Source organism: Danio aesculapii, chromosome 10 (assembly GCF_903798145.1).
Source record: "Danio aesculapii chromosome 10, fDanAes4.1, whole genome shotgun sequence".
Classification (NCBI taxonomy): Eukaryota; Metazoa; Chordata; class Actinopteri; order Cypriniformes; family Danionidae; genus Danio; species Danio aesculapii.
The window spans coordinates 36,032,733-36,057,863 of NC_079444.1; the positions used below are offsets into that span (position 1 = coordinate 36,032,733).

General features: G+C 35.1%; 1 protein-coding gene across 1 annotated transcript in view; it reads right to left on the reverse strand.

The window, feature by feature from the left end:
• The window catches only part of ubl3a (ubiquitin-like 3a), a 43,316-nt gene extending 21,014 nt beyond the window's left edge, over positions 1-22,302 (reverse strand). The window contains exons 1-2 of the mRNA XM_056466666.1: positions 22,076-22,302; positions 21,670-21,976 (exon numbers count right to left, since the gene is read on the reverse strand). Of these exons, the coding sequence (XP_056322641.1) occupies positions 21,670-21,696 (27 nt within the window). The 5' untranslated portion in view covers positions 21,697-21,976; positions 22,076-22,302. The remainder of the gene's footprint in view (positions 1-21,669; positions 21,977-22,075) is intronic.
• Positions 22,303-25,131: the final 2,829 nt, after the last annotated feature.

Sequence of the window (25,131 nt, forward strand, 5' to 3'; positions counted from 1 at the left end):
GCTGGTAAAGTAAACGCTCATAAAATAAAGGCAGAATATTTCAGAGGGAAGGCATAGTGGCTCAGTGGTTAGCACTGCTGCCTCACAGCAAGAAGGTCGCTGGGTTGAGTCCCGGCTGGGCCAGTTGGCACTTCTGTGTGGTGTTTGCATGTTCTCCCCGTGTTGGCGTGGGTTTCCTCAGGGTGCTCCAATTTCCCCCACAGTCTAAACACATGCGCTATAGGTGAAATGAAGAAACTAAATTGGCTATAGTGTAAGAGTGTGTGAATGAGTGGGTATGGGTGTTTCCCAGTACTGAGTTGCAGCTGGAAGAGCAAGAATGAAAATGAATGAATGAATATTTCAGGTAAATCTACCTGTTACTAGTTTGTTGGCATAATCATGCACTTAAGCAGATAATATATAAATCCACTGCATTACTGCAGAAAATATATTAAATAATGACACCTGTATTGTAATAGAGCACTGCAAGGTACCAGTCAATGCCAAATAACACCTGCACTAGTCTTTGCAGGTGACCTGCTGAAAACCGATAGCCATCCAGAGCAGGTGTTTCAGGTTTACTACGGTTCAAAACAGATCATGAAGTACTAGAGAATTTTGTAAGCGTTGCAGCTTTTGGGCATCACAAGAAGAGCAGGAGATTCTCTGTTTGAGAAGAATAAACATCCCGCTGGTTCTGCCAGGAGACACAGAGAGAGAGAGCGAGAGATGCTGACAGTAATGAGTGTGTCAGACAGGACGTCTGAACTAAAAGCAGTCACAACAACAAATGCTGACCACAGTGGATGTAACACGCCGACCGGCTTTGCCCATCTCAGAATAGAGGTCTGCCAGATTGTTCCGGGAATGACATTTATGCAATAGGGAACAGACATACACACACACACACACACACACAGGACTTACGCAACTGCACATCAATGAAAACAATATTAGAAACGTCGCCTCCAGCAGGGGGATTTGTCTGTTTTGGAGGGAGAGGAAATGAGTGAGTTCTATGAAAATGAGTGAGTGCTATGGCAAGATTTCCTAAAACAAAAACGAGTCACCTGCTACTTGCCTGATTCACAGGAAGAGCCATTAGAGACTAAAACTATGCAAGCTTTGTCTTCAAATGAACTTGATTTCACCTTAAATTCACACTACAAATGCTCCAAATAACTAAATCATGGTGCATCTCCAAAATATGTAACCATATTTATATAACATCTGAAATGTCATTCACCTGTCATCAGATTACCAATATATATAACGAATGGCCATAACATTAGGTAAAGGTTAAAAGATAAGGTTAGTCCTAGCAAAATAAAGATAAATATGGACTTACAGTGTAAAATTAACATTTATTGTGTAGACAATTTTACATTCACTACAAAAATCACACATATTTTATTTATTCTAAATATATAATTTCAAATTATGCAAATGTCTATTTTATATAAATATTATGACTGTTCTAGAATGATTGTTATATTTTTTAATAATAATAATTTATATACGTCAACATATCCAAGCATTACTCAGATGAACTAATTAATCATATAAATATCATGGCATTAAGAAAGTGAACAGAGTGGTCTTCATTAAAGATATAGTTTCTCAAAAAATGAAAATTGCTCTCATTTCATCTCCCTCTAGTTGTTCCAAAACTTTGAGTTTCTTTTTTTCTGTTAAACACAAAAGAAGATATTTTGAAAAATGTTAGAAATCAGTAACCGTTGACTTCCATAGTATTTGTTTGTCCTACTATGGAAGTCAGTAAACTTGACTTGGAAACAAGTTTCCAGCATTTTTCTAAATTCTCCGTTTAACAGAAAAAAAGAAACTCGGACAGATGTGTGACAAGTCAAATGTGCGTAAATGATGACCAAATTTTCAGTTTGGGGTGAACTGTCCCTTTAAACTACCACAAAATAACAAATAAAGAAAGAATGAAAAAAGAATTGAGGAAAGATGACCAAACTGCTCAATAGACGACTACAGATTACTATTATGTCAGATTACTATTATGTCAGATTACTATTATGTCAGATTACTATTATGTCAATGTCAATTTTATTTATAAAGCACTATTAAACACAACCAGAGGTTGACCAATGTGTTACACAATACAAGTCATGAAGAGAAAGATATAAAATTATAGCTAAAACTAACAATTCTTGCTGATAAAATGCCAAATCAAAAAGCTACGTTTTCAACCTAAATTTAAAAACAGGCAGAGATAATATAGATCAAATAAAAAGGGGCAGAGCATTTCACAATATAGGACCAGCTACTGCGAAAGTAGGGTAACCCCTGCATTTCAGCCTCGACCTGCATAATGCATAATAGTCTCTGGTTTGATGACCAAAGAGACCGACCAGGCTGATGTTCAGTCAACAGGTCTAACAGAAAAGAAGGTGCCAGGCCATTTAGTGATTTATAAAGTGACACAATTGTACACGGGCAACCAGTGCAAAGAACGTAAGACTGGTGTGATGTGGTCATGTTTTTGGTACCGGTTAAAAGCCTTGCAGCAGCATTTTGAACTTACTGTAAATGGGATAGAGTTGTCTGACTAATCCCAAAACATAGTGAGTTACAGTAGTCCAACCTAGAAGTAATGAAAGCATTATTTTTTCAATATTTTTTCTAGATAGAATAGACTTAACTGTTTTTAAAAGTCGAAGCTGAAAGAAGCAGGATTTGACCACTGCGTCGATCTGTTTATCAAATCTCAAGCCATCATCAAAGATAACAACCAGATTTTTTTACCCAAGGCTTCACAGAAATGCTTGATTTACCAAGATTTACTGTAGGTGCCCTAGAAAAAATTTGATGGGCTGAACACAAATATTTTCAGTTTTACTCTCATTAAAAATCTAGAAAGTTCAAAGACAACCAGGCTTTCACATTTCTGGATTCCAGAAATCCATTTCAGCCAGGCCTAAAACTCATTTCTGGATTCAGATGTGCTTCTGTGTGTGTGAACTCAACCTCAGACATAAACAGAGACAGAATAAAAAGGAAGCCATCCATCTTCCTCCCGACAGCACAGTGCTGGTTCAAACTGTGTCATCTCTGTCTGTGAGTGTTATAGTCGAGACTGAGCTGGTTTTGAAGACTCACTCATCTCTTGTTCATCAGTGGGATTTCACCCGCTTATCTGAGGTGTGAAGCATGAGCTTTTCTGAGCATCTCGCTCTAAGAATGAAAGTTATTTTTTTCATCTAAGATTGTAATTGGGGTATACCATACTTGCTTCAATTTACTGGCTGTTCTTACTGTGAATGGTTTTTTTAGTGAACGCAAAGAAAAACATTTTCAAACGGGGGTCAGTAAGGGTTTTTTATATATAAAGTAATACTTTTATCAGCAAGGATGCTTTAAGATGAGCAAAGGTGGCAGTAAATACATTTCTAATAAAAAGATTATATTGTAAATAAAGAGTTTTTATTCATTAAAGAAACATTAAAGTCTGTGTGAATTAAAAATGTACAATGCTTATGTTGCTAGTGCACATTATCATCCTTTAGGTGAACAAATGATCTGTGTGAAGTTAATGTTTTGGTAATCTTCAATCAAAGTCTGAGCATTTGCTTCAGTGTTTGAAGTCCTTCTCTCAGCAACTTCATTTCATGCAGACTTTAAGGAAAATGTTTCCACAAAAACATTACACTTCTTTACTGGCATCAATGGTTTGTCATAAGTTTCTTAAAGGGATGGTTCAGTCAAAAATTGTGTCAATATTTACCCACCATTCACTTGTTCCAAACCTTTCTGACTTTCTTCTATTACAAAAGACATTTTAAAGAAAGCTGGAGACCTTTAACTTGACTACAGTATTGGTTTTCCTACAATGGAAGAAACTCATAAAGGTTTGAAACAAGCGAAAGTGAAGTATTTTTTTCATTTTGGGTGAATTATCCCTTTAATATTTAGAATTCTTTAGAAGTGTTCTTTACACTATTACAAATTATATCCTTGAAGAACTGGTTAAACCAAAAAACTTTCTTCTATGGCATCTCTGTGAGAATCTGTATGATTTTCCTGGCACAATTATTTTTAAGAGTGTAAGTAAGCAGCACAATGATAAATAATAATAATTTACTTTAGAAGTTGGTTTAGCATCTAATCAGAATATCACAATAATCAAATAGTGAACACTAAAGTAGAGAAAATTCAGCTTTTCAACACAGAAATAAACTACGTTTTAAGATATACTAAAACTTAAAACTATTTTAAAATGTTATAATTTCAAGTTATTTTCAAAAAATTATCGAAAAGATCCTTAAATTTTAAATATTAGTATACATTGTTCTTTTTTTCATGTTTTTTCTATTCAGTTGACATCACCAAACAATTTTTCCCTCTTCACAATTCAATCAATTCCCAAAAGATGAAATCAAGCCCCACCCTAAAAAACAACATGTTGTACGTAGAAATACTACACACTGCTGAAGTAAAATGGCATTTCCTGCCTACTTTAATTACATAATTAAGAGGATTATCCATAAAATAATTTTGCGATCAAACTTGGGTTTATCTAATAAAAGTTTATTTAGCAAATCTTTTTTCTCTGTTTTCAAACCTTTAGAGGACCATTATAGAAGAGCAAAGATTCGATTTCAAGTACGGAACAGTCTGTACAATCCAGTGTTTGTTGAACAGAACAGGTTTATCCACTTTGCAATTGAGATTCAATTTTTTTCTCTGCATGGTGACAGAGTTAAAACCGCTGAGTACAGTAAACTAGCAATTGTTTGCGTGGGGATTTGCATAGATATTTAACATTACAGGTCACCTTGAGCTCTTTCTGAAGAGAATATGAAATAGTCTGGCCCGTTTCCATTAGCAGAGGCTAAAGCAATGAACTTGTCTAAATTGACAGACAGACTGAAATGCATTTGGACATGGGAATGGAGAGATAAATGTCTGGCTCCAGCCAGGACCAAAAACATGATGACCACTGGCAATAGCTAACTCATTCAGCTTTTAGTTTCAAGGCAGAGATGCTAATGAATAAATTGCAGGCCACAAAATGATTCCTAACCGTTTCAAATAAAAGTGCCTTATTGGATGGATTGTTTAGAGAGCAAAAATCTGAGAAGACAAGACCTGGCCATTCATTAATACTGGATGTGATGTATTTCAGACGTGGTCAGACTCTTATATTCTCATTATAAAGAGCATGGCACAGGAGAAAGAGATAACAGCATTAAATGACATGTGATCTGAGAATTAGATGGCACATTTAGACATGGGAAATTAAACCGCAAAAGGGGCGGTAGAGGAATTGTGATGTTCCCTGTCTATCTCCAAGACCTCTGTAGACAGCACAAATTTATGCAGGAATTAGAGAACTGAGTCATGGATGGACACATGGGCAAGCATGCCACGTATGAAGAATATAAAAATAGTCTAATGTTCTCTGCAGGACTTGAAGTGCAGTAGATTGAACAAAGTGATTGATTTTGCTCTTGGCTGTGTTTCCCTCATTATGCTTTTAACAAAGGTGGAAACAGAAGGAAAGAAAAAGTGAAGTAGACAGAACGATTGATGGATGAAACAAATGATGGATGGATGGAGGGATGAAACAAATGATTGCATGGATGGATGGATGGATGGAACAAATTATAGAATGATGGATGGATGGATGGATGAAACAAATGACGGATGGATGGATGATGTATGAAACAAATTATTGATGGATGGATGGATGGATGGATGGATGGATGGATGAAACAAATTATGGATGGATGGATGGATGGATGGATGGATGAAACAAATGACGGATGGATGGATAAATGGATGATGTATGAAACAAATGATTGATGGATGGATGGATGGATGGATGGAACAAATAATGGATGGATGGATGAATGAAACAAATGACAGAATGATGGATTGATGGATGGATAAAACAAATAATATAATGATTGGATGGATGAATGAATGAATGAAACAAATGATAGAATGATGGATGGATGGAGTGAACAAATGATAGAATGATGGATGGATGGATGAATGGATGGATAGAACAAATGATAGAATGATTGATGGATGGATGGATAGATGAAACAAATGATGGAATGACGGATGGATGGATAAAACAAATGATAGAATGATGGATGGATGAAACAAATGATAGAATGATTGATGGATGGATGAAACAAATGATGGATGGATGGATGAAACAAATGATAGAATGATGGATGGATGGATGGATGAAACATATAATAGAAGGATGGATGGATGGATGAAACAAATGATTGATGGATGGATGGAACAAATGATAGAATGATGGATGGATGGATGGACGAAAAGACAGAACGATTGATGATTGTATGATTTTTAGACAGAATGATAGAAAGATGGATGAATGGATTGAGAGATGGATGGATGGACAAACACAATGATAGATAGATACTATTCATTTTACTTCAATAAAGTTTTTAGTTTGGGCTTTATCCACTGCAAACAGGATGATCTTCTGCAGAAAGGGAAAGTTGCTTTAGAGGTGGAGCAGGTTATTACATTTGATCAAAGATTAGACAAACATTATCTTTCTTAGAATAACATGTAATAATGGATTGTTCACAATAAAACCAGGAACATGTAATAAAGAGACCGTTCACTCAAAAACAAAAGCTCTTTCATCCTTTGCTCACCCCTTATAAGGTCATACAGGCTTGTGTTGTAATAGGAGTGAATAAATGATGGCAGAATGCTCATTTTTAAGGTCATGTTGACCTCAATACTGCTAATGTTTTTGACCAGGTTTGTCTTTGGTTTCTGCTAAAGGTTGTTGTGGCTTGTTTCTCTTAATGATTACAATGCCTTATTAAACATGATAATCAGCACCATATGTCACAGTAGACAAGCACGAAAGCTCTTGTTTCAGCTGACGGTTATTCAAAACTTCCTGTAAAATCATACATGACGCACACACACAATGTGCCACAACTTTCCACACTTCCTTGATAGATTTTTTCTATGATGGACTGGTCTCAATAGTTAAGGCAAGAGTGATCATTTTGCATTCATTTCCTCAAGAACATCTAGAACGTCCACTACTCTCATTATTTTGCTCTTGAGTGAATTGTGAATTGGCCGCCATTAGCACCAGAGAGCTAGTTTTAGCTTCAGTACTTAATCACGGCCACAGCACACCAGCAGCTGCAGTCTCAGCCTGTCCGGATGCCCCATCAGCAGTCCTGAAGGACAATCACTCACACAGACATACCCGCATGTGCTCATCCGGCCCAAACTAGCATCTCACCGGATGGAAAAAACAAGAGCTTCGGTGGTCATATCACTCAAATCAATACATGCCTGTATGATGATGTGTCAATTACAATCTCATAAGTGCACATGTCTTCACACTGGTGGTTAAAGAAAAGGAAAAAAAATGCTGAGTCTGAATGATTCATCTCTGTGCAAAGTTTCCTGCTCTAGAGGCTAATTACACACCTTGGATGAACACATTAGCAGTGTGCGCTCAGTGGTGTTAAATAAACACAATCCTAGAACTCTGACCTTTCTCAAACGGAAACAAGACTCCTTCAATGTGCTTTAAGGACATATTTCTGATTTCCACCAGATTTCACAAAAAAATTATTATTTTATACTAAAATTACAAAACTAAAATAAAATAAACATAAAAATGTATAAAATCTACGTAAAGAAAAATAGAAAAGCACCAAAGAATTACTCAAATGACAAAAAGGTATTAGTTACTCAACAATACAAAAACCCAGAACTGTCTAATCATCCTCATGAAGCAGAAATCTATCAGTCAAAAATATGAAAAACTAGCGCTGGGGGATTAGGCCTAAAATCAAAATCTCGATTAATTGAACATTTTAAACTCGATTAATGGTCAATTATTTTATTTGTTTTAAGTTTTTGCCCTCATAGTTTACAAGTTACATACAGTGACTGGTTTTGTGACAGGTTTTGTACAGTAATGTGTAGTTGTAGCAGTTGTGATGTGTAGACTTTTTTTTGAGAAGTGCGCGTGTATGTGAAGGCTGCGTCGGACCATAGGTATGCGCATGGCAGAAGCATAATATCGTAATAATATAACAAGTATAAATCAGCCTTAACAGAATGGGGTCACATGACTCCACACACGGTAGGGAAGGTAATTGAAAAAATGACCTGGAAAATTTTGATTGATTATAGGTTCTGAATATCGATTTTGATTACTTTTTCGATTAGTCGCCCAGCCCTATGAAAAACATCTAAATATTTCTGCATATACAAACATAAACATACAATACGCCCTTTTTCAGCAGTAGGCACATGGGTTTGGCCTGCCTGCCTTCATCTGGCTATAAGAAATAAATGAGATATTATTCTCTCTTGCTCTTTCTCTTTTTGATCTTTTGTTGTTTTTTAATCCTCATTTTAATATAAATGTATGTCATAATAATCATTAAAAACACATTACATTTTCTGGTGACAAGACTTAAAAATAGGGATGCTTCAATTGATTGGCCGGAGATCTGTATCGACCTATAATCACATTTTATGACTTGATTGGTACTCGTCAATTTGGCCGATCAGACAAACCGATCACAAGTGTTTGTTTACAGGTTTACAAGCAGAGTTTGTTTGTTTGTATACTTTGTTGTCCTTCAAGGCGAAATTTTTGGGGGAATCACAGAGCACTGCAGCAAGTTCTGACACAATAAAAAATATAAAAACAAACATGCAGAAGAATTACATACACGAAGAAAAACATATGCACACTATCGATCAGTGTTACTATCAACAGTCTGATTGACACTGGGATAAGAGTTCTTAAGTCTATTCCACTTGTGGTTCTGTATCTTCTACCAGAAGGTAAGAGATCATAACATGTGAAGAGTACATGAGATGGTTTGTTCAGAATTATTTTCGCTTCATTCAGAGTGCATTGCTCGTAGAGTGTTTGAATACTGGTACAAGTTTCTGATCCTATTAGTCTCATAGCAATTCTAATAATATTAAAAACTTTTGATTTACAGAAAGATTACCATACCATGTACATAGACCATACCTGATGACACTCTAAAATACAGCCTAATAAAATTAGTACATGATTTTCTTGTCAACACCATAGAACCATAACCTTCGTAGAAAATAAAGCCTTTGGTGAAGCTTTCACAAATTCTATTTATGTGAGTGTCCCATGAAAGAGACCTATCGATGTACATTCCCAAATACTTTTATGACTGTACCTAAGTGATTTCTTGATTATGTACAAACACTGATTGGTAGATGCTCTACAATACACTTGGGATCGAAAATCAGTTCCTTTGTTTTTTTTTGTTTTTTCGTATTTACGTAGTGGAATTTGCATTTTAACTTCTTATGCATCAGATATGCACTCCAAACCTTTTCTATTTTGACGCACGTTAAATTATTCTTCCATCATTTCCAATATTTCCAAATTGCATTGCTAATCATTTTTCTTATCCGTTTTATCTATTATTTTTTGTGAAGCTGCTTCTGACCATGACGTGTCCACACTAAATGGTTATAAGAGAAGTGTTTAAGGGATTATATGCAACATCCTTCATTTATTCTCCTAGATAAGGCGAGATCTCCATTTAAGTATCACACTTATGAGGGAAAATTTGCTTTATGCAATGTTAAAGTTATATGAAGCTTGAAGCATCAGAATCAGTACTCTGTATCGGGCGATCACCTTGACGAGGAATCAGTACTCGGTACTGGCTCCAAAAATCCCTATTTAAAAAGATATATAAAGTAAAATAAAAATATCAAAAATATATATTATATATTTTAATAATTTTATTTAAAATAAAATTTTTATATTAATATTATTTAAAAGTTAAATAATATTAATTAATAATTTTATTTTATTTTAAATACATTTAATTTAAAATGTTTTGACATTCAATTATATTAAAATGAGTATAAAAATCAAATGGAGAAGGACAGAGCAAGAGAGAATAATATTTCATCTCCTATAGCCAGATGAAGGCAGGCAGCCTCCTGCCCTGCAGGCCCGACCCACGTGCCTACTGCTGAAAAAGGGCAGACATCTGCAGAAAGAGAGAGAGAGAGAAAGCAGGGGGAGGGGACCATTCACTTACCTCTCCATCAGTGAGGCCGTCTCATAGAAATGGCCTTTTGATAGCAGCCTACTGTATTACAGCCGTGTATTACAAATCTTCTCATCTCCAATTACTATCATGCACAATGTTCTCAAACAGAATTTGTACAGCTCTGCAGACAAAGATCTGTGCACCATCTTCATGAATAAAAAACATTCTTTATCTTTTCTTTCAGGCAAGCCCAAAGAGGATTTTTCATTCTGTCCTAAAGCTTTTTCTTCTTATTTTTGAGTGCGTAATGGTTTTAAATCAGCACTAGGTCTGAGATTAAGTGAAAAGGCTATGAGGCAGTACAATTGTATTTCAATATAGTGTATTTTTCACACAACTTTATTGATATTTTAAATCTATGTAACTTGTATTCATTTGTGCAGTGGCAATATCCTATATTTCAGTGCACAGCAAAAAAACGTAGGACTATAGAAAAAAACAAGGATTATCAAAAGGAACATGACAAAAAACATCAAATCTCATAATAACTCACTCAATGAGGGAACATTATGTCTTATAATTGTAGCATTTGATCAGTGGCGGTTCTAGTTTAAATGGCACCCTGGGCGAAACCACCCCAAACATCCCACTTCCCCCATCCCCCAAGAAATAAAGACACTATGTGGTTGACTTTATATATATTTAAAATATTTAAATATATATTTTAAATATATACATTTAAAATAATTATTATAAATACATTTAAATATATTTATTTATTTTCAGTAAATACAACAATTTGTTTATTATAATAATAATAATAATTATTATTATTATTATTATTAATATTATACAACTATTATTCTAAAAAATAACTTAAACCAATCCTAAATGTAACTGAAAAACAATGTAAATACACAACTGGAGTAATATTCTAGGACTTTTGCATGACTTAATTACAACAGTTCAATTGAATACAAAAAATATGTTTTATAGAATTATCTGTTTTCTTAGACCCGACTCATGGACGAGAACTAAAATAATGTCTTAGTTACCTCCCTGACTCCTTATTCCTCCTTTCTGCTTCATAGCCATGCTTAGTCAAAGTATCATCATCATCATCATATTATATAAACTTTAGTTTTGTCGACTTGCATGTCGGCGCATCTCGGCGTGCATGTAAACAACTGGGATCAGGGGGCAGCGTGTGTGAGGCGCGCGGGAATGGCTTTCTGCCCACATGCGTCAGTTTGTTTTTACCAGCGTTGTTTCGGTTGCACATAAAGAATAACAAACTTGTGTGTGCAAAAGACGGCAAATGTGAATGGCCCCTAAAGTCTTTATTCTTGGATAATTTTCTTCTATCAAAACTTTTACTGGGGCGCTTTTTTTTTCTCCTCGTTCTGCCCCTGCAAGATGTAGCCCTGGGCGATCACCCATATTGCCCATGCCTAAATCCGCCACTGCATTTGATATTATAGTAATGTGGAAGATGTAGTTTATAGCAGGGCTGCACGATATTGGAAATATCTAGCATTGCAACGTTTTTTTTTTATTTTGTGATATACATTGCGATATGAATAAAATTTCAACAGATAAGCTGAAAATCTCTATTTGGAAAGAATTTATAATGTTAGATGAGTTGGGATGATTCTGCAGTGGAAGTGCATCTCCATAAAAATCTAATAAACAATCTATAAACTTTTGTGGCTCCCCAGACACACTTGGTCGTGTGGTCAGTGCTATTTGCAGTGCATTTCTGTATTTGTATGTTTTCTATATTCAGGTGTTTTTTCATTTTCTGTGTCTAACAGTATTCAAGTACTTATTATGCTTGAATGCTTTTAAGGTCATTATGCAATCACAGGCATCAAAACAACATGCAAATGATGAATTATAATCAAGACTTAACATTGCGTATGCTCATGACGTGACTATTGCGAAGGATCACATTGCGATATCCATGCTGAAACTATATATACAGCCCTAGTTTATAGCATTAGCTGAGAGCAAAAAGAAGATATTTTATAGTTAGATTCCCATGCTGCTGTTCTTAAAACAGAATGTGGCTTCAAAACTGAGGAGCTAACCAAACCATAATTGTGTTAATAATTATATTGCTAGTAATTACTTTATCTAAAATCTCAGAATTGGGTTAAAAAAGATCCTTTGATTAGATCACATTTTGTGATCAGAGAAAAAAAAACGTTTGGCAAAAAGGAGAAAAAAAGGTATGAGAGGTCTCTAGTAAGAGAACAGAAGGGAAGACTTGTGAGATCTCAATCTGTGACTTCACTAAACTACAAGAGAATGCTTGAGCAGTGATGTCATCAAGGCGGGCGAGCGAGCGAGCGCCACTGTTTACAGTGGAACAAGCCTTCACAGTCAGTCTCTACCAACACACACCAAGCCTGAACAGAACCACCTCTGGAAACATGTAAAAACAGATATATGTTGACTCACGTCCAGTAATGAATATGTAGAAACACCACAGAGAAGCTAAAACAACTTATAATAAGGCGCTGAGCAGCACTATTTACACAAACTGGCGTTGAATCACTCTAACTTTCCATGACAGTGTGTGTATGTGTGTGAGCACCTCTCTCACAGAGCTGTTGTAAATTGTTCCTCACTCCACTGAAAGGATCCTTTATTGAGTGAGTCTGAGCTACTTCCTCCCCCTCCTTTCTCTCTTGCTCCCTCTTTAGCCTTTAACCCTTACTGACCCATAGACACTCGCTGGACTTACTCATTTTATGCTAATTGTGCTCGTCATGTATTACTTGCATTCTTTCATGCAAACACAAACACATCAGATACCAAAAATATCCCTGCTTTATGTTATTCTTCGATTGGGCTGAATGTAGAACACCAATTTCGACAATTTCAGTTCAACGAAGATTGTCCAAACTGATGGTGCGTTCAAGTCATGTCGGATATAACGCATTTACGAGTTGTATTATTTTACCTCAGAGTTTGCGGCCTGTCAGTAGCTGTTTCCATCCAAAACTGCGAAATAATTGTATGCGCAATACTAGAATATTGCATATAAGATGTGCGAATAAAGCACTGTTTTCATGAGTCAAAGCAAACAATCACTTCCTGATTAAATGGCGCCAAATATAAACAGTAAAACCAGAATTTACTCCAGCAGGAGAATCTGCGTGAATTTTTACTTATTTAATAAATGGCTTGCGCCTCAGAAGACAATGCTTACACATAATGAACGCGTGGTGGCGTTTAAAGGTGTGAGATGCCGAGCACAGACACTCTTGACAGTTCTGGAGGTCATTATTAATATAATAACACTAATACTGAATTGGTTAAGGTGTTTTAAAATGACCAAAACAACATTTCAGATGTTTTACAATGTGCTCAGCCTGCTGGTTTGTCCATTCATACACATTTTTATCATCACATTATCTCTTATAACAAAATCACATGACCTTTTATTAATGCTCATACTGGAATTTGTTCGGTAAAAGTGTTTCCATCGTAGTTTATGTGCATCTTTTCTTATTGAATGAAAAGTTTATCTTGGTTATGTACATACATTTTTTTATAAAATGCGCATTTGAATTTTTATGTCTCAAGACTTCTGATCTCATTCACTTCCATTGATTTTTAGACGTTAAAAACAGCTCGTTATGCTGCTATGTTGCAAACTGATATTTTCTTATTATATTAATCTTTTTATGTATAGTCATGACCACGCTTGTTTGTAGAGTTAGTGGTGTGACTGCTTTCTGCTGTTTATTATTCCTCATCATTTCTCCTGTAGGCAACTGAATCGGAAGTTCTAGCGCAAAAACTAGCGCACTTCCACATAGAATAAGGTCAATATTTAGATCAGTACATGGAATTCAGGGATGCAAAATTAACAATTGTGGGATGTAAATAATGAAACCCAATTTTATGCAAATTCTTTGCTCTTTGTCTTTTATAAGCAACCTTGTAATTTATCAAAGGTATCTTGTGCCAACAAAAGTGACTTAAACGTAGAGCTGGGCCAATAAATGATATTATACTGAATCACAATAAAATTTATGTCAATAACAATGATAAGCTCTGGATTTTTACTCTATATTGATCTGAGAGCCAATCATACAGCAGAAATGTGCAACAATGGGAATCTAAAGGTGTGTTGATGTTAGAGATGTACTGAATTTTCGCCCACCGAAAATCTATCATCCGAAAATATGTTATGCCATTCAATGGACCCTCTAATTTTTGTGGCTTCAGTCATTGTTGGGATACTCTTTTAAATCTGGAAGCATTAAATTATATTGAAATATATATCGTTATCGTTCAAAATGAAAAATAATTATTGAGATTGCATTATTGCCTTATCGCCCAGCCCTACTTGAACCCGTAAGTAGAAACGTCCCGGAAAAACTTGAACACAGCATGAGCTTAAACTCTGATTAAAATTGGCGTTTCTCAGGTGTGATTAATTTAATCTGATACCTTACCAAAATGCTGAGTGTTTCATGCTGCTGACGCAGATTCAGTCGCTGTGTTTTGAATAGTGGCATGTACTGTGTTGAGTTTCATATAATTTCCTACAGGTTTTCCATCATTTATACACAAACACTAATTGTTACCTACCCTGTAATTTTCTCCATAATTCTCTCACACTCTCATAGTTCAAACATTGGTTAATCGTAAAAGGTAGACTGTTTGGGGTAAAAAAAAAAAACAGATGTTATAATGACCTAACACACCCTCAAAGGGACTGATTGGGGTAGCTTTCTGTTGTCTGGTTTCCTGATGAGCTTTATTGATTTTAGCGAGGTTACATAATTTAGCAAAGTCTCGATGACAAAGCTGGTTTGATTCTGCAAACAGAAAGCATGCAGCAAACACACACATTCCTAGTGAGCATTCATCAGTGCACATTATTATAGGGAAAAATGTTAAATGCTTAATGCCAAAACCACCTTTCACAATCAATGGATAAAATGAAGTGACATTTATTTTACATACATTTCAGAATTTCATTAGCAAAATGGCATGCAAACTCCATTTCTCATTTCATGCTTACATAAAGTATTAAACAAAGAAACTACTACTCAACAACATGCTATGTATGCTTATTCCCAGCAAACAATGTTATGTTTAATAGATGTCTAATAGACTTCTAAACGTAGAAAGCTTGGCTAAAACAAGACTAAACTTGTGCTGTCAGTGAAAATCTAATAGACATCTAAGAATAGCCCAAAACTAGACTAGTTTACATATAGACAAATTAGACAGACTTTATACGTGTAGTCATTCATTTCTGTTTATTCGACGACTAGTCTAGTTTTGGCCTATTCTTAGACGTCTGTTAAATTTTTACTGACAGCCCAAATTTAGCCTTGTTTTAGCCAAGATGACCATGTTTAGACATCTATTAGAAATCTGTTAGACATCTTTTAAGTGAAGTTTCATAATCTAATTTCAAGAGGAGCATGTGATATGATTGAGCACGGCTGGTTTCTCATCTGTAATCAGTAATAATCCAATCAGATTGATCCAAGTTTACAATAAATAGACGGATTTTTCCCTACTTCTTTATCTTCATTTTGGAAGAATCCTCCCTTCCACCCTATCTCTTCCTTTTTCTCCCTTTTCTAAGAGGAGTTTTCGGGACCTACCTGATCTCGGACCCCCTTTTTTATGCTTTTTGACCAGGCGGGAGCCTTGGACTCAATTATCACTCAAGGTTCTCTCCCGGGACAGCATGCCAAATCTGCTATTAACGCCAAGCATTTCTTAGTGTGAACTCTTAAAATACAAAAAAAAAAAGCTTGCTGGGTTATAACAACAACAAAAAATTAGGTCAATTGTCACAGATGTTTGACTTTTCGTGAAAGTTTAAAATCATACAATTTAGACATTTATTCTCAAATTGCACGGTTTATACCCCACACTTACAAATACACTTAACTGAGTCATAAACTAAACATAAATTATTTTAATCTTATTTACAATTGCAAGTTTATATCCTCAAATTTTAAGAAACCATTAAAGGAGTAAGAAAGCCAATTGTGAGATTATAAACTCAAAATTCTTGCTTTCTTCTCTGGGGTGTCACTTTCTTACAATTACAAGTGCATAGGCTTTCCTGCAAAGGATCTTATGGTTCTGACATTTTCCAAAAATACAGAAACATAAACTCGGAATTGTTAGATTTCGTTTCTAGGTTTATTAAGAACTTTAATATTTTACATAACACTTTAAACTTGTGAAAGTGCTGAGCAATGCTACATAATGTGTGGACCACACTGACAGCGAAGGTCTCTACTTGCCATTCCTCCTGATGGCATCCTCTAATAATTCACCCCTACACACAGAGGACACAATACCACATGACACCACACAAAGTGACACGGTCCTGTCAGGGAGTATAGAGTTCTCCTTCACACCCCTGTCTCACAAATGATCAAAGCTGACTCTTTTAAAAGAGCATATCTGATGTAGCACCTATAGGCGAAAGGCTTCCACAACGTCTCACTGCTTTGAAACAGTGAGAGCTCTCAAGAAAAAAAGCCCATTCATTAAAATGCCCACCCACAAGATGTGCATGCACACACACACACACAAACACTGCCATTGTTTGACAACCCTACCCCCCAAATGAATGCCCCTCAGCTGGAGACCACACAATGACTCAAAGTTTCACCTCATCCCAAATCTAAGTGCGCTGCTCAGGGAAACCAAAAATAGACAACTAAACTCGATACAGATAAACTTCATGCAGCTCCTACTTTAAAGAAACCTTAATTAATTTTAAAGTTAATAATGGATTTTTCTTATCGTTCCTTTATAAAAGTATTTCCCATGACGTTTGGCTGTTTGAAGTTTTCAGAGATGACTTTAAAATCCTTCCGACGCTATCTTAGATAATCAATACCCGACTTTGGGCTGTAACATAACAATTTGTTCCTTGTTCGGTCCGTGTTTGCATAGTGTGAGAAAAAACCTTTCTTCCTGTAGAGGCATAAAGAGATGCATAGTCATCATCGGGGTCGGATCATATTTCTGCCCTTAAAATCAATCAACAATTTGTGACACTGCTGTTTTAATGATGCTGTTTAAATTGCCAATGAGGCCTTCATTTTGAAGCTAGCAAAGGATTATCCAATGCATTTTTGCTAAAATCCATCTAAAATGTATTTCCAATTAGATTTGGCCATTGAATGAAATTATCATTCATCGTGCTCCAAATAAGAGTAATTGTCAATAGCAAATGTATGAAAAGGTTGCTACTTGGCAATTGAATGGTAATTTCATTGTTTAAATTCTAAAATTTGAGAAGAGAACATTAGGTAGCTGTTTACATTTAGTCACCTCATGTGGTTTTTCTGATCAGATGTCCAGTTATTAAAAGGGCAGGTGTAAACCCTATAAATGAACTGATATAAATCCAGTCGCTCAAACCACTTCAGGAGGTGGTCTGGGACACATTCCAGATGAAACTGTTGTTTCTGGTTGTTAAAATCATATTTACATTTTACTCCGAAAATGTGAAATAAGTGTAACTTGAGAGCATATTTTGGGCTACATTACAGATATAACAGCTCTACTACTGTATGCAACACCACAGGTGTTTTAGTTTTATTTTTTTTATTTTGACCGGTCAGTATCTAATGATATTACAATGTTAAATGATGAAATTCCAATGTATTGATTAGGCATCGTACAATGTCTAATGTGTAACATTGCGATGAACGATGGCATTGTCATTGTATTAATGATGAATTAATGATTTTTGAATAATTAGATAATTCAAAACGAATTCATTATTTGTAGCCTACCGTTTCAACTACCTGACCTGCATGGTCTTTGTTTTACCCATAACCAAATCATAAATAAATAAAGTTACACACAAATTACCACCTGTCAATCACTTTTTTTCCATGGGACTCTGGCATGAATAGGCAGAGTGATCTGTGTTGTTACTATGGCGTCGACAAACTTGGTTGGTATCTGAGGTTTTAAAGTACAAGCGTGAAAGTGAAAGATTAAACCAGTGTGACAATTTATCTAATAGATTCAAAAGACCGAAGAGTTAGATAGAGACAAGATTAATTATATATATCACGTTTAACACCTATAGTGAGACGCGATCCAGCGGTACATCCTTGATAAACTGTCCGACGTGCACAGCTCTCTGGGGTTTTGTGCTTAGAGCACCCCATACTGACTCCCTGGAGCTCAGACGTGCACACATACTGCTGAAGCGCATGCTAGTGTGTGTGTGGTCATGTGATGTGCATTTTCAGCAGTATAATGTGAAAGGATAGCTATTCAGAAATGCTAGGTAAAACACAGTGTGGTCGTGGATCGTTTTCATTCTAAAATGGACGTACTAGTGTAAACTGAGCCTAAGTGTGTATTTTTCACAAGCAGGTTGCTGCTGCGACAGGGGCAGGGCAGAGAATCGCGATGCCGGCTCAGCATCGTGATGTCTATCCACCGGCGATGGATGATGGCATCGTCTATCGACCCAACCCTAGTATTGATATCAATATACATTGTAATAATATCAAGTGGCAGCATTAACAAAAGGATGCGTCACACTCCAGTAGTAGCCTATCAGTAGATGGAGAAGAAAATTAATAGAAAATATAGCATTTTATTTGTTTATAAATGCACAGCGTTTTGTTTTTTGGGATGGTAGGTTATACACAAATGTATCTATACCCTTTAAAGTTTTGAATGATGTCTTCATTAAAAATTATGTTTCACAGATAGTCTATAATAACAATAATTGTGGAGCCTGGCCTTGTGTGCTTTTGAAGTAGGCATGGGATGATAACCGGTTTCAAGGTTTACCTTGGTCTGGAAAAGTCAAGGTTTTAAAACCGCCTAAATTTTCCGTTATACCGTTCCTACAATATATGTAATTTTCTTTTTTTACTATTTTATTTAGTTTTTAAGGACAACATTATCTCCAGCAGAAGAGAACCCTCCAAATCAACATAAATGTTTCTTAAAATAAAATATATTGTGTTCTATGGGGGTGAAAAGTAGTTTTTTATTCAGACATTTAAAAAGACCATAGTTTAGAGCAGTAATCACATTACTGTTAAACCGTGATGCTTTTATCCAAGATTATCATAAAATCAGACTCTTATACCGGCCCATGCCTATTACCAAGTACGAAGCCTCCAGTAGTCTACATCTGAAACCCTTTGTATGCTGAAACTTTAGTTGACATCGTAGTTAAATTTGCATATAGAACAGGATTTGAAGATCGGAATCATATCTGTTTAGAGACACATTTATATTGCAGAATGTAAATGGACCCATTTTTACCAATTATATATTTATCAGATCAGAGAAAACACATGAATTGTCAGGTGTAAACAGCCCATAAAAGAGTGCATTGTAAATATACTGTATGAATAAATGCACTGAATGCATTGACATTTTTTAACAACCTTTAATAGTTCCGTAACTTCACAGTTTATATATAAAATAATAATTTATTCTATTATTATATTTCGATTTTTAGTATTTATTGTAGAATTTGATTGCATTATTATTATTATTATTATTATAACTATTATTATAACTATTATTATAATTAATAATAACAATAATTGCAATTAAATGTGTTTCATCCATTTGTTCTGCCCAATTTTTTTAATAATGCAAACACAGTTTTATAGTCTGTAAAAAATATGTTTATGGGCAGTAAATTATTCTCCGGCTTTTGGCAAGTGTGACAAAATGTTCATTTCAAGCTCTGATGACAACATTAAAAACCTTCTAACTCTAGCTTACATAATCAATATCTGACTTTGTGCTAGCTATAATATAACACTTTGATCCCTGTCCAGTCCTCCTCGTTTGCACAGTATGAGAAAAACCTTTCCTGCTGTAGACGTCAAGAGATGCATCGTCATCATCAGGGTCGGCTAACATTTTTGCCTCTAAAAAAAAATCAATCAATCAACACATGCCGTTGCTCTTTTATTACATAAAGTTGCCAAGGAAGCCTTTCTGATGGCCAGATTTACATTGCAGTGCTACTGAATGGAGAAACAGAAGGACAAGAGAATGTGCATGGTAAAGGCCAAGCACATCAGCCCTCGGCGTACATTACATCAAACAGAGTCTCTGCAATGTCAGAGTGTTGGCATCTCTCGAGTTTGACAGCCAGATCAGCTGTTTGGCATATCCAAAGCATGCTTGACTAGCACACTGGGACACAGTGTAACAGTCTGGCAGCGATAGAAGGAGCTCCAATTTGTTTTGATATTAGTTTCAATATTTTCACACACAATCACGACAGAAGTTTATTGCTTATAAGCTGATTTCCAACGTCCTTGAAGCCAAACCACCGACCTTCTGGACACTGGTAAGTACTAGCAGTACTACCACCACCACCCACGGGTTCAGAAGTCTCAATCTATTATAGCCTTACATCATAGCGCAAAGCTTGAAAATGTCATTTCACAAGCATGCAATGGGGATTAAACAAAGCCAATGACATCATCCCCCTGGAGAGCAAGATTCAAATGTTGGTTTGATTATTCGCTTTGATTCACATTCTGGGGTGTTTTCGAGTTTCACAAACAAGACGGTGTGTTTTCAAGTCTCCCCGATCACACTTCCTTATTATCAGCCAGAAAAGCACTGTAAGCCATCAGATAGGATATCTTTACACTACTGCCCTTCCTGATAGAGGTGGAATTTTGATGGGGTTATTGCCGGAAGAGCAAAAAGTGATCCGAGGCATTTAATAACACAGCCCTTCACTTCTGTCCGGGATTGATCAATATGAAAAACTTACAATGAGTCAGCTGACCTTTGCCTTTGGCAAACAATAAACACTTTCATTTAACTATAACTTGTTTTTAAAGGACGTCACTAGTAAGTAACCAGTAAATATTAATAAAAAAAGCCAATTTACTAGTAAGAAACCAAAACATTTAATCTAACCTTTAGTTTCTGGTGTTTGTTCAATATTTCTAATAGTCAAAATCCCAATAATATGTACTATTTATTTGATACAAGGTAAGAAATTTTATATTTTATTAAATTCTACTATATTTAACTAGATGTTTGGCAACCTTCCTAGTTTAGTTCCAGACTAGGGTACTAGTATTGATTAGTTCTGTAACTAATAAACTGTAGTAACTGTTATTAAAATCTAATCCATTCTTGTCTAGTAAAACACTGCAATTTGTTACCAGTAACAATTGAATAATGGATTGTCGGTATTAGTATGGTGACTAGTACAAGAGTAAGCAACAAAAAATTATGAACTATGAGTTTAGATTTATTAATTTATCAGATCAGTGATATTGAAACCATTTCAATGTGGTCATGTCATTGGTCCATGAACATGTCCTGCTTGTTATGAAACTATTTCTTAGCTGTAACAAGAGGCAATTCAATCATAACGTCATGCTAAAGCAACTATCATAATATTATTTATTAATATGTGGCTCTTTTTGGATTCTTGGAAGCTGTAGAAATTAAAAATGTAAAACAGGAAATATGTTGGGACCATTGTTTTTGTTTACATCCCTCAAAATGGTGAATAGAAACTGATTCATGTTTGTCAAAGAAAGAACTAACATTTAATGTAAACGCCATGAAATCTTTAAAGTGGGTAAATTCTTACCATGTCAACAGGGATGTTGCCCGTCATCTTTGAAATGTGTTCTCTTCACTTTAGATTAAAAGTTGTTTCTTTTTTCTTCGGTCTAGTTTGCTTTAAGAAACAAAGTTTTGACAGCAGGTGACTTGTGGTAAGCAGTTGATCGCTCGTCTGGTTATTCCTGTATGTTCGCCAGTAGAGGTAGTTAAAAGCAGACAGGAATCGCTTCTTCTTCAGAAATGCTTCTCACTTCTTGCCTTTTCATGGTATAAACTTCAAGGAAATGATAATTTCTGGATTTTATATTTATGTGGGAGGACCCCCTCCCATCCTGGAATAAAAAAGGATATATATATTAGGACAAAATGTGCCTACGCCATAGAAAAACAAAATAATACTACAATTCAGCCCTTGGAATTCGCAAATGTACCGAGAAAATAGTTCCGCGCGAGTCCGCAGTAAAAAATAGACCGTCGTGTGGTCAAATAATGCTGTAAAACGACGGGTTTCAGTCTTTTATCCGTCTTCGTCTGCACTCGCTCTCTGCTGTCATCCTGCCTCAGAAAAACATGGCGGTGGTTGACGGGGGAAAAGGCTGAACGGGGGAAACCGGAGCTGGTGAGGCAGATAAAAACGGCGCGATGTCGATCGGTATGTGTGTGCGCGGATGAACACACGCCCCCAGCAGTTAAAGGAAGAGGCGGGGGGAGAGAGAGAGAGAGAGTAATCTTAAAATGTAGATAATTAAATATACCGCTTATTATTATTGTATTATTAGACTTATATCACTACTAGTATGTAATTTATTTGTCTTGTCAATAAAATAAGATTGAATTCAATCAGAGATTAAATAAATCCTAAAATATTGATTGTTAAATGTAAATTTTATTACTATTTGTTATTGCATTATTATTTTATTTATGTTTTGTTATTATTAGGCTAATAATTATTGGGGGTTTTTTTTTTTGTCACTAGGCCTACTTCTATGTAATACATTTGTTATATGTTCTATTCTGAGTAAACATTCTGTACATTTGTCATGCCAGTAAAGCAAGTTTGAGTTGAATTGAGAAAGAGAGACAGAGAGAGATGTTCATCTTAAAATGTTGATTGTTAAATATACTGCTTATTATCATTGCGTTATTATTATTGTTATTTTTAAACACTACTTCTATGTAATTTATTTGTCATGCCAATAAAGTAAGATTTAATTAACACTGAATTGAGATAGAGATGAACTTAATCTTAAAATGTTGATTAAATGCACAGCTTCATTTATTTGTTAACTTTCCTTCGGCATGCGCTGAGTAAAACATGTGCCAGGGTAGTTGGTGGTTCATTCTGCGGTGGCTACCCCTGATAAATCATGGAATAAGCTGAAGGAAAATTAATGAAATTGTACAGCTAATTACTATATTATTATTATTACATTTTATTTTGTTTATTATTATTATTATTATTATTATTATATAGCTGTATACATTCCTTTATATATTATTATTGTTATTGTTGTTATTATTATTATTATTATACTATTATTTATGTTGACATTTTTCCCTTACTACTGTATGTACACTTTGGCAATATGTAACCATGTTTTTATTTTCATTATTATTTATAGGCCTATAATTATTACTTTATCACTACTTCATTTTCACATGTTCTATTCAATGTAAATATTACACATGCTTTGGCAATACATTGGTAATATTTGTCATGCCAGTAAAGCAAGTATGAATTTAATTGAGAGAAAGATCATGTGCGTTTCAGTATAAATGAATTAGTGGGGAGCTTTTATCGAAAGGCTTCATTCCTAATCTCTTTCAGAGCACATAAAGGTAAACATTTTTAAATAATAATCATCAGCCTAATGTTTGTTTTGTTTTGTGTTTGTTCATAGAAACCAGTTCATCTGTGGCATTTGTTCTAGACCATAATAACCATAAGATATAAACATGAATGGCTCCTCATTGGTTGGATTAATCTAACTATGGTTTAGGCTCTGCCTAATATGTTTTATGGTTTAAATCGGTTTATGCTTGACTCACAGACTTTGATGAGTTTTTACTCAGCTGGTTCAGTTGTACCCTAAATTAACTACCTAAAATTCTTATAAAACTAGCTGAAGAGTGGGAGTCATAGTGGGATTGTTTAAGACCAATGAAAAGATTTGGTGAAAAACCAATAAAAAAAAACTACAATTATTATTGAATAATTAAACAAAGAATTGAAGAATTCAAATTATATAAATGCTCAAGATTAGATTAATATAACTAAATAAATTGGCAAATTAGATTAAAGTCAATTCTAAACAATTGTATTATAAATAGGTAAATAAGTAGGCACCAATAGCCTAGTGGGTAAGTGTGCTGACATATCCGCTTGTTAAGTATGTGGTCATGCGACAGCTTCCGGATCCAAGTGCTCTATCAAACTTTATGGGGAGACTCCTAATATCAGATGGCCAAAAAGTGATTCATTTTTTATAAATAGTTAAAACATTGGTGTTTGTGATGCAGCAGGTCTAGAGACTGTTGTGTACACCATGATTTTATTTTTTAAAAATCACTTTAATGTGTGATATGACTAAAAAGGGATCTTAAACGAATATTTTTTCAATTCAAATGAGTAGCGGGTTGGACCCGGAAACAGTATTCCATACGTCATGACTTGACAAGCGGATAGCACTGTGATGCTCACGACGACCCGAGTTCGATTCCCGGCTCGAGATCCTTTTGCCGACCCTTCCTCTCTCTGCTCCCAATGCTTTCATGTCTGTAACCTCCACTGTTCTATCCCAATAAAAGGTGAAAAACCCCATAAAAAATAAAATAAATAGGTAAATAAATAAGTAGAAAACAAATCTTTAAAAACTCTTAATATCTTGGGTCTATTTGCAATATCAATTTCCACAGAATAAAATTAGATTTTATGCAAGAAATAATTCTAAAATTTCTTCTGTGTTTCTCTAAAAGAAATATCATAATCTTCTAAAACTGTGAAAACTGCTGGGTTTAGGAAACAGTTTTTTTTTCAGTAGGACAAATGGGTTAACTTGCATTATTTCTAATAAAGACATAAATAGATATGAAACTGAACAATCAGGTTCATAAGAATGCCAGAAAACATTATTTTTGTAAATGGCACCATTTTACCCCTTTTTCCAGATTTAATATGAGTCTTTTATGTCTCCAGAGTGTGTCTGTAAAGTTTCAGCTCAAAACACGCATCAGATTATTTATTATACCTTTTAGAATATTGGGATTTTTTTGCTTTGAACACACTGTAGCTGTTTTTGTTGCCTGTGACTTTAATGCTGGTCCTCCCCGCCCACCGTTCCCACGTGCCTGTCAGAGTGTGCCTCAATGGCTGCGTCAAATAAATAGTACAATGACAGACATGAGGGAAGCAGATCTCATATTATGTTTGTGAGAAATACTGCAGTAAGAACTTTCCCAATGATTATTTGATGTATTTTTTGTGGAG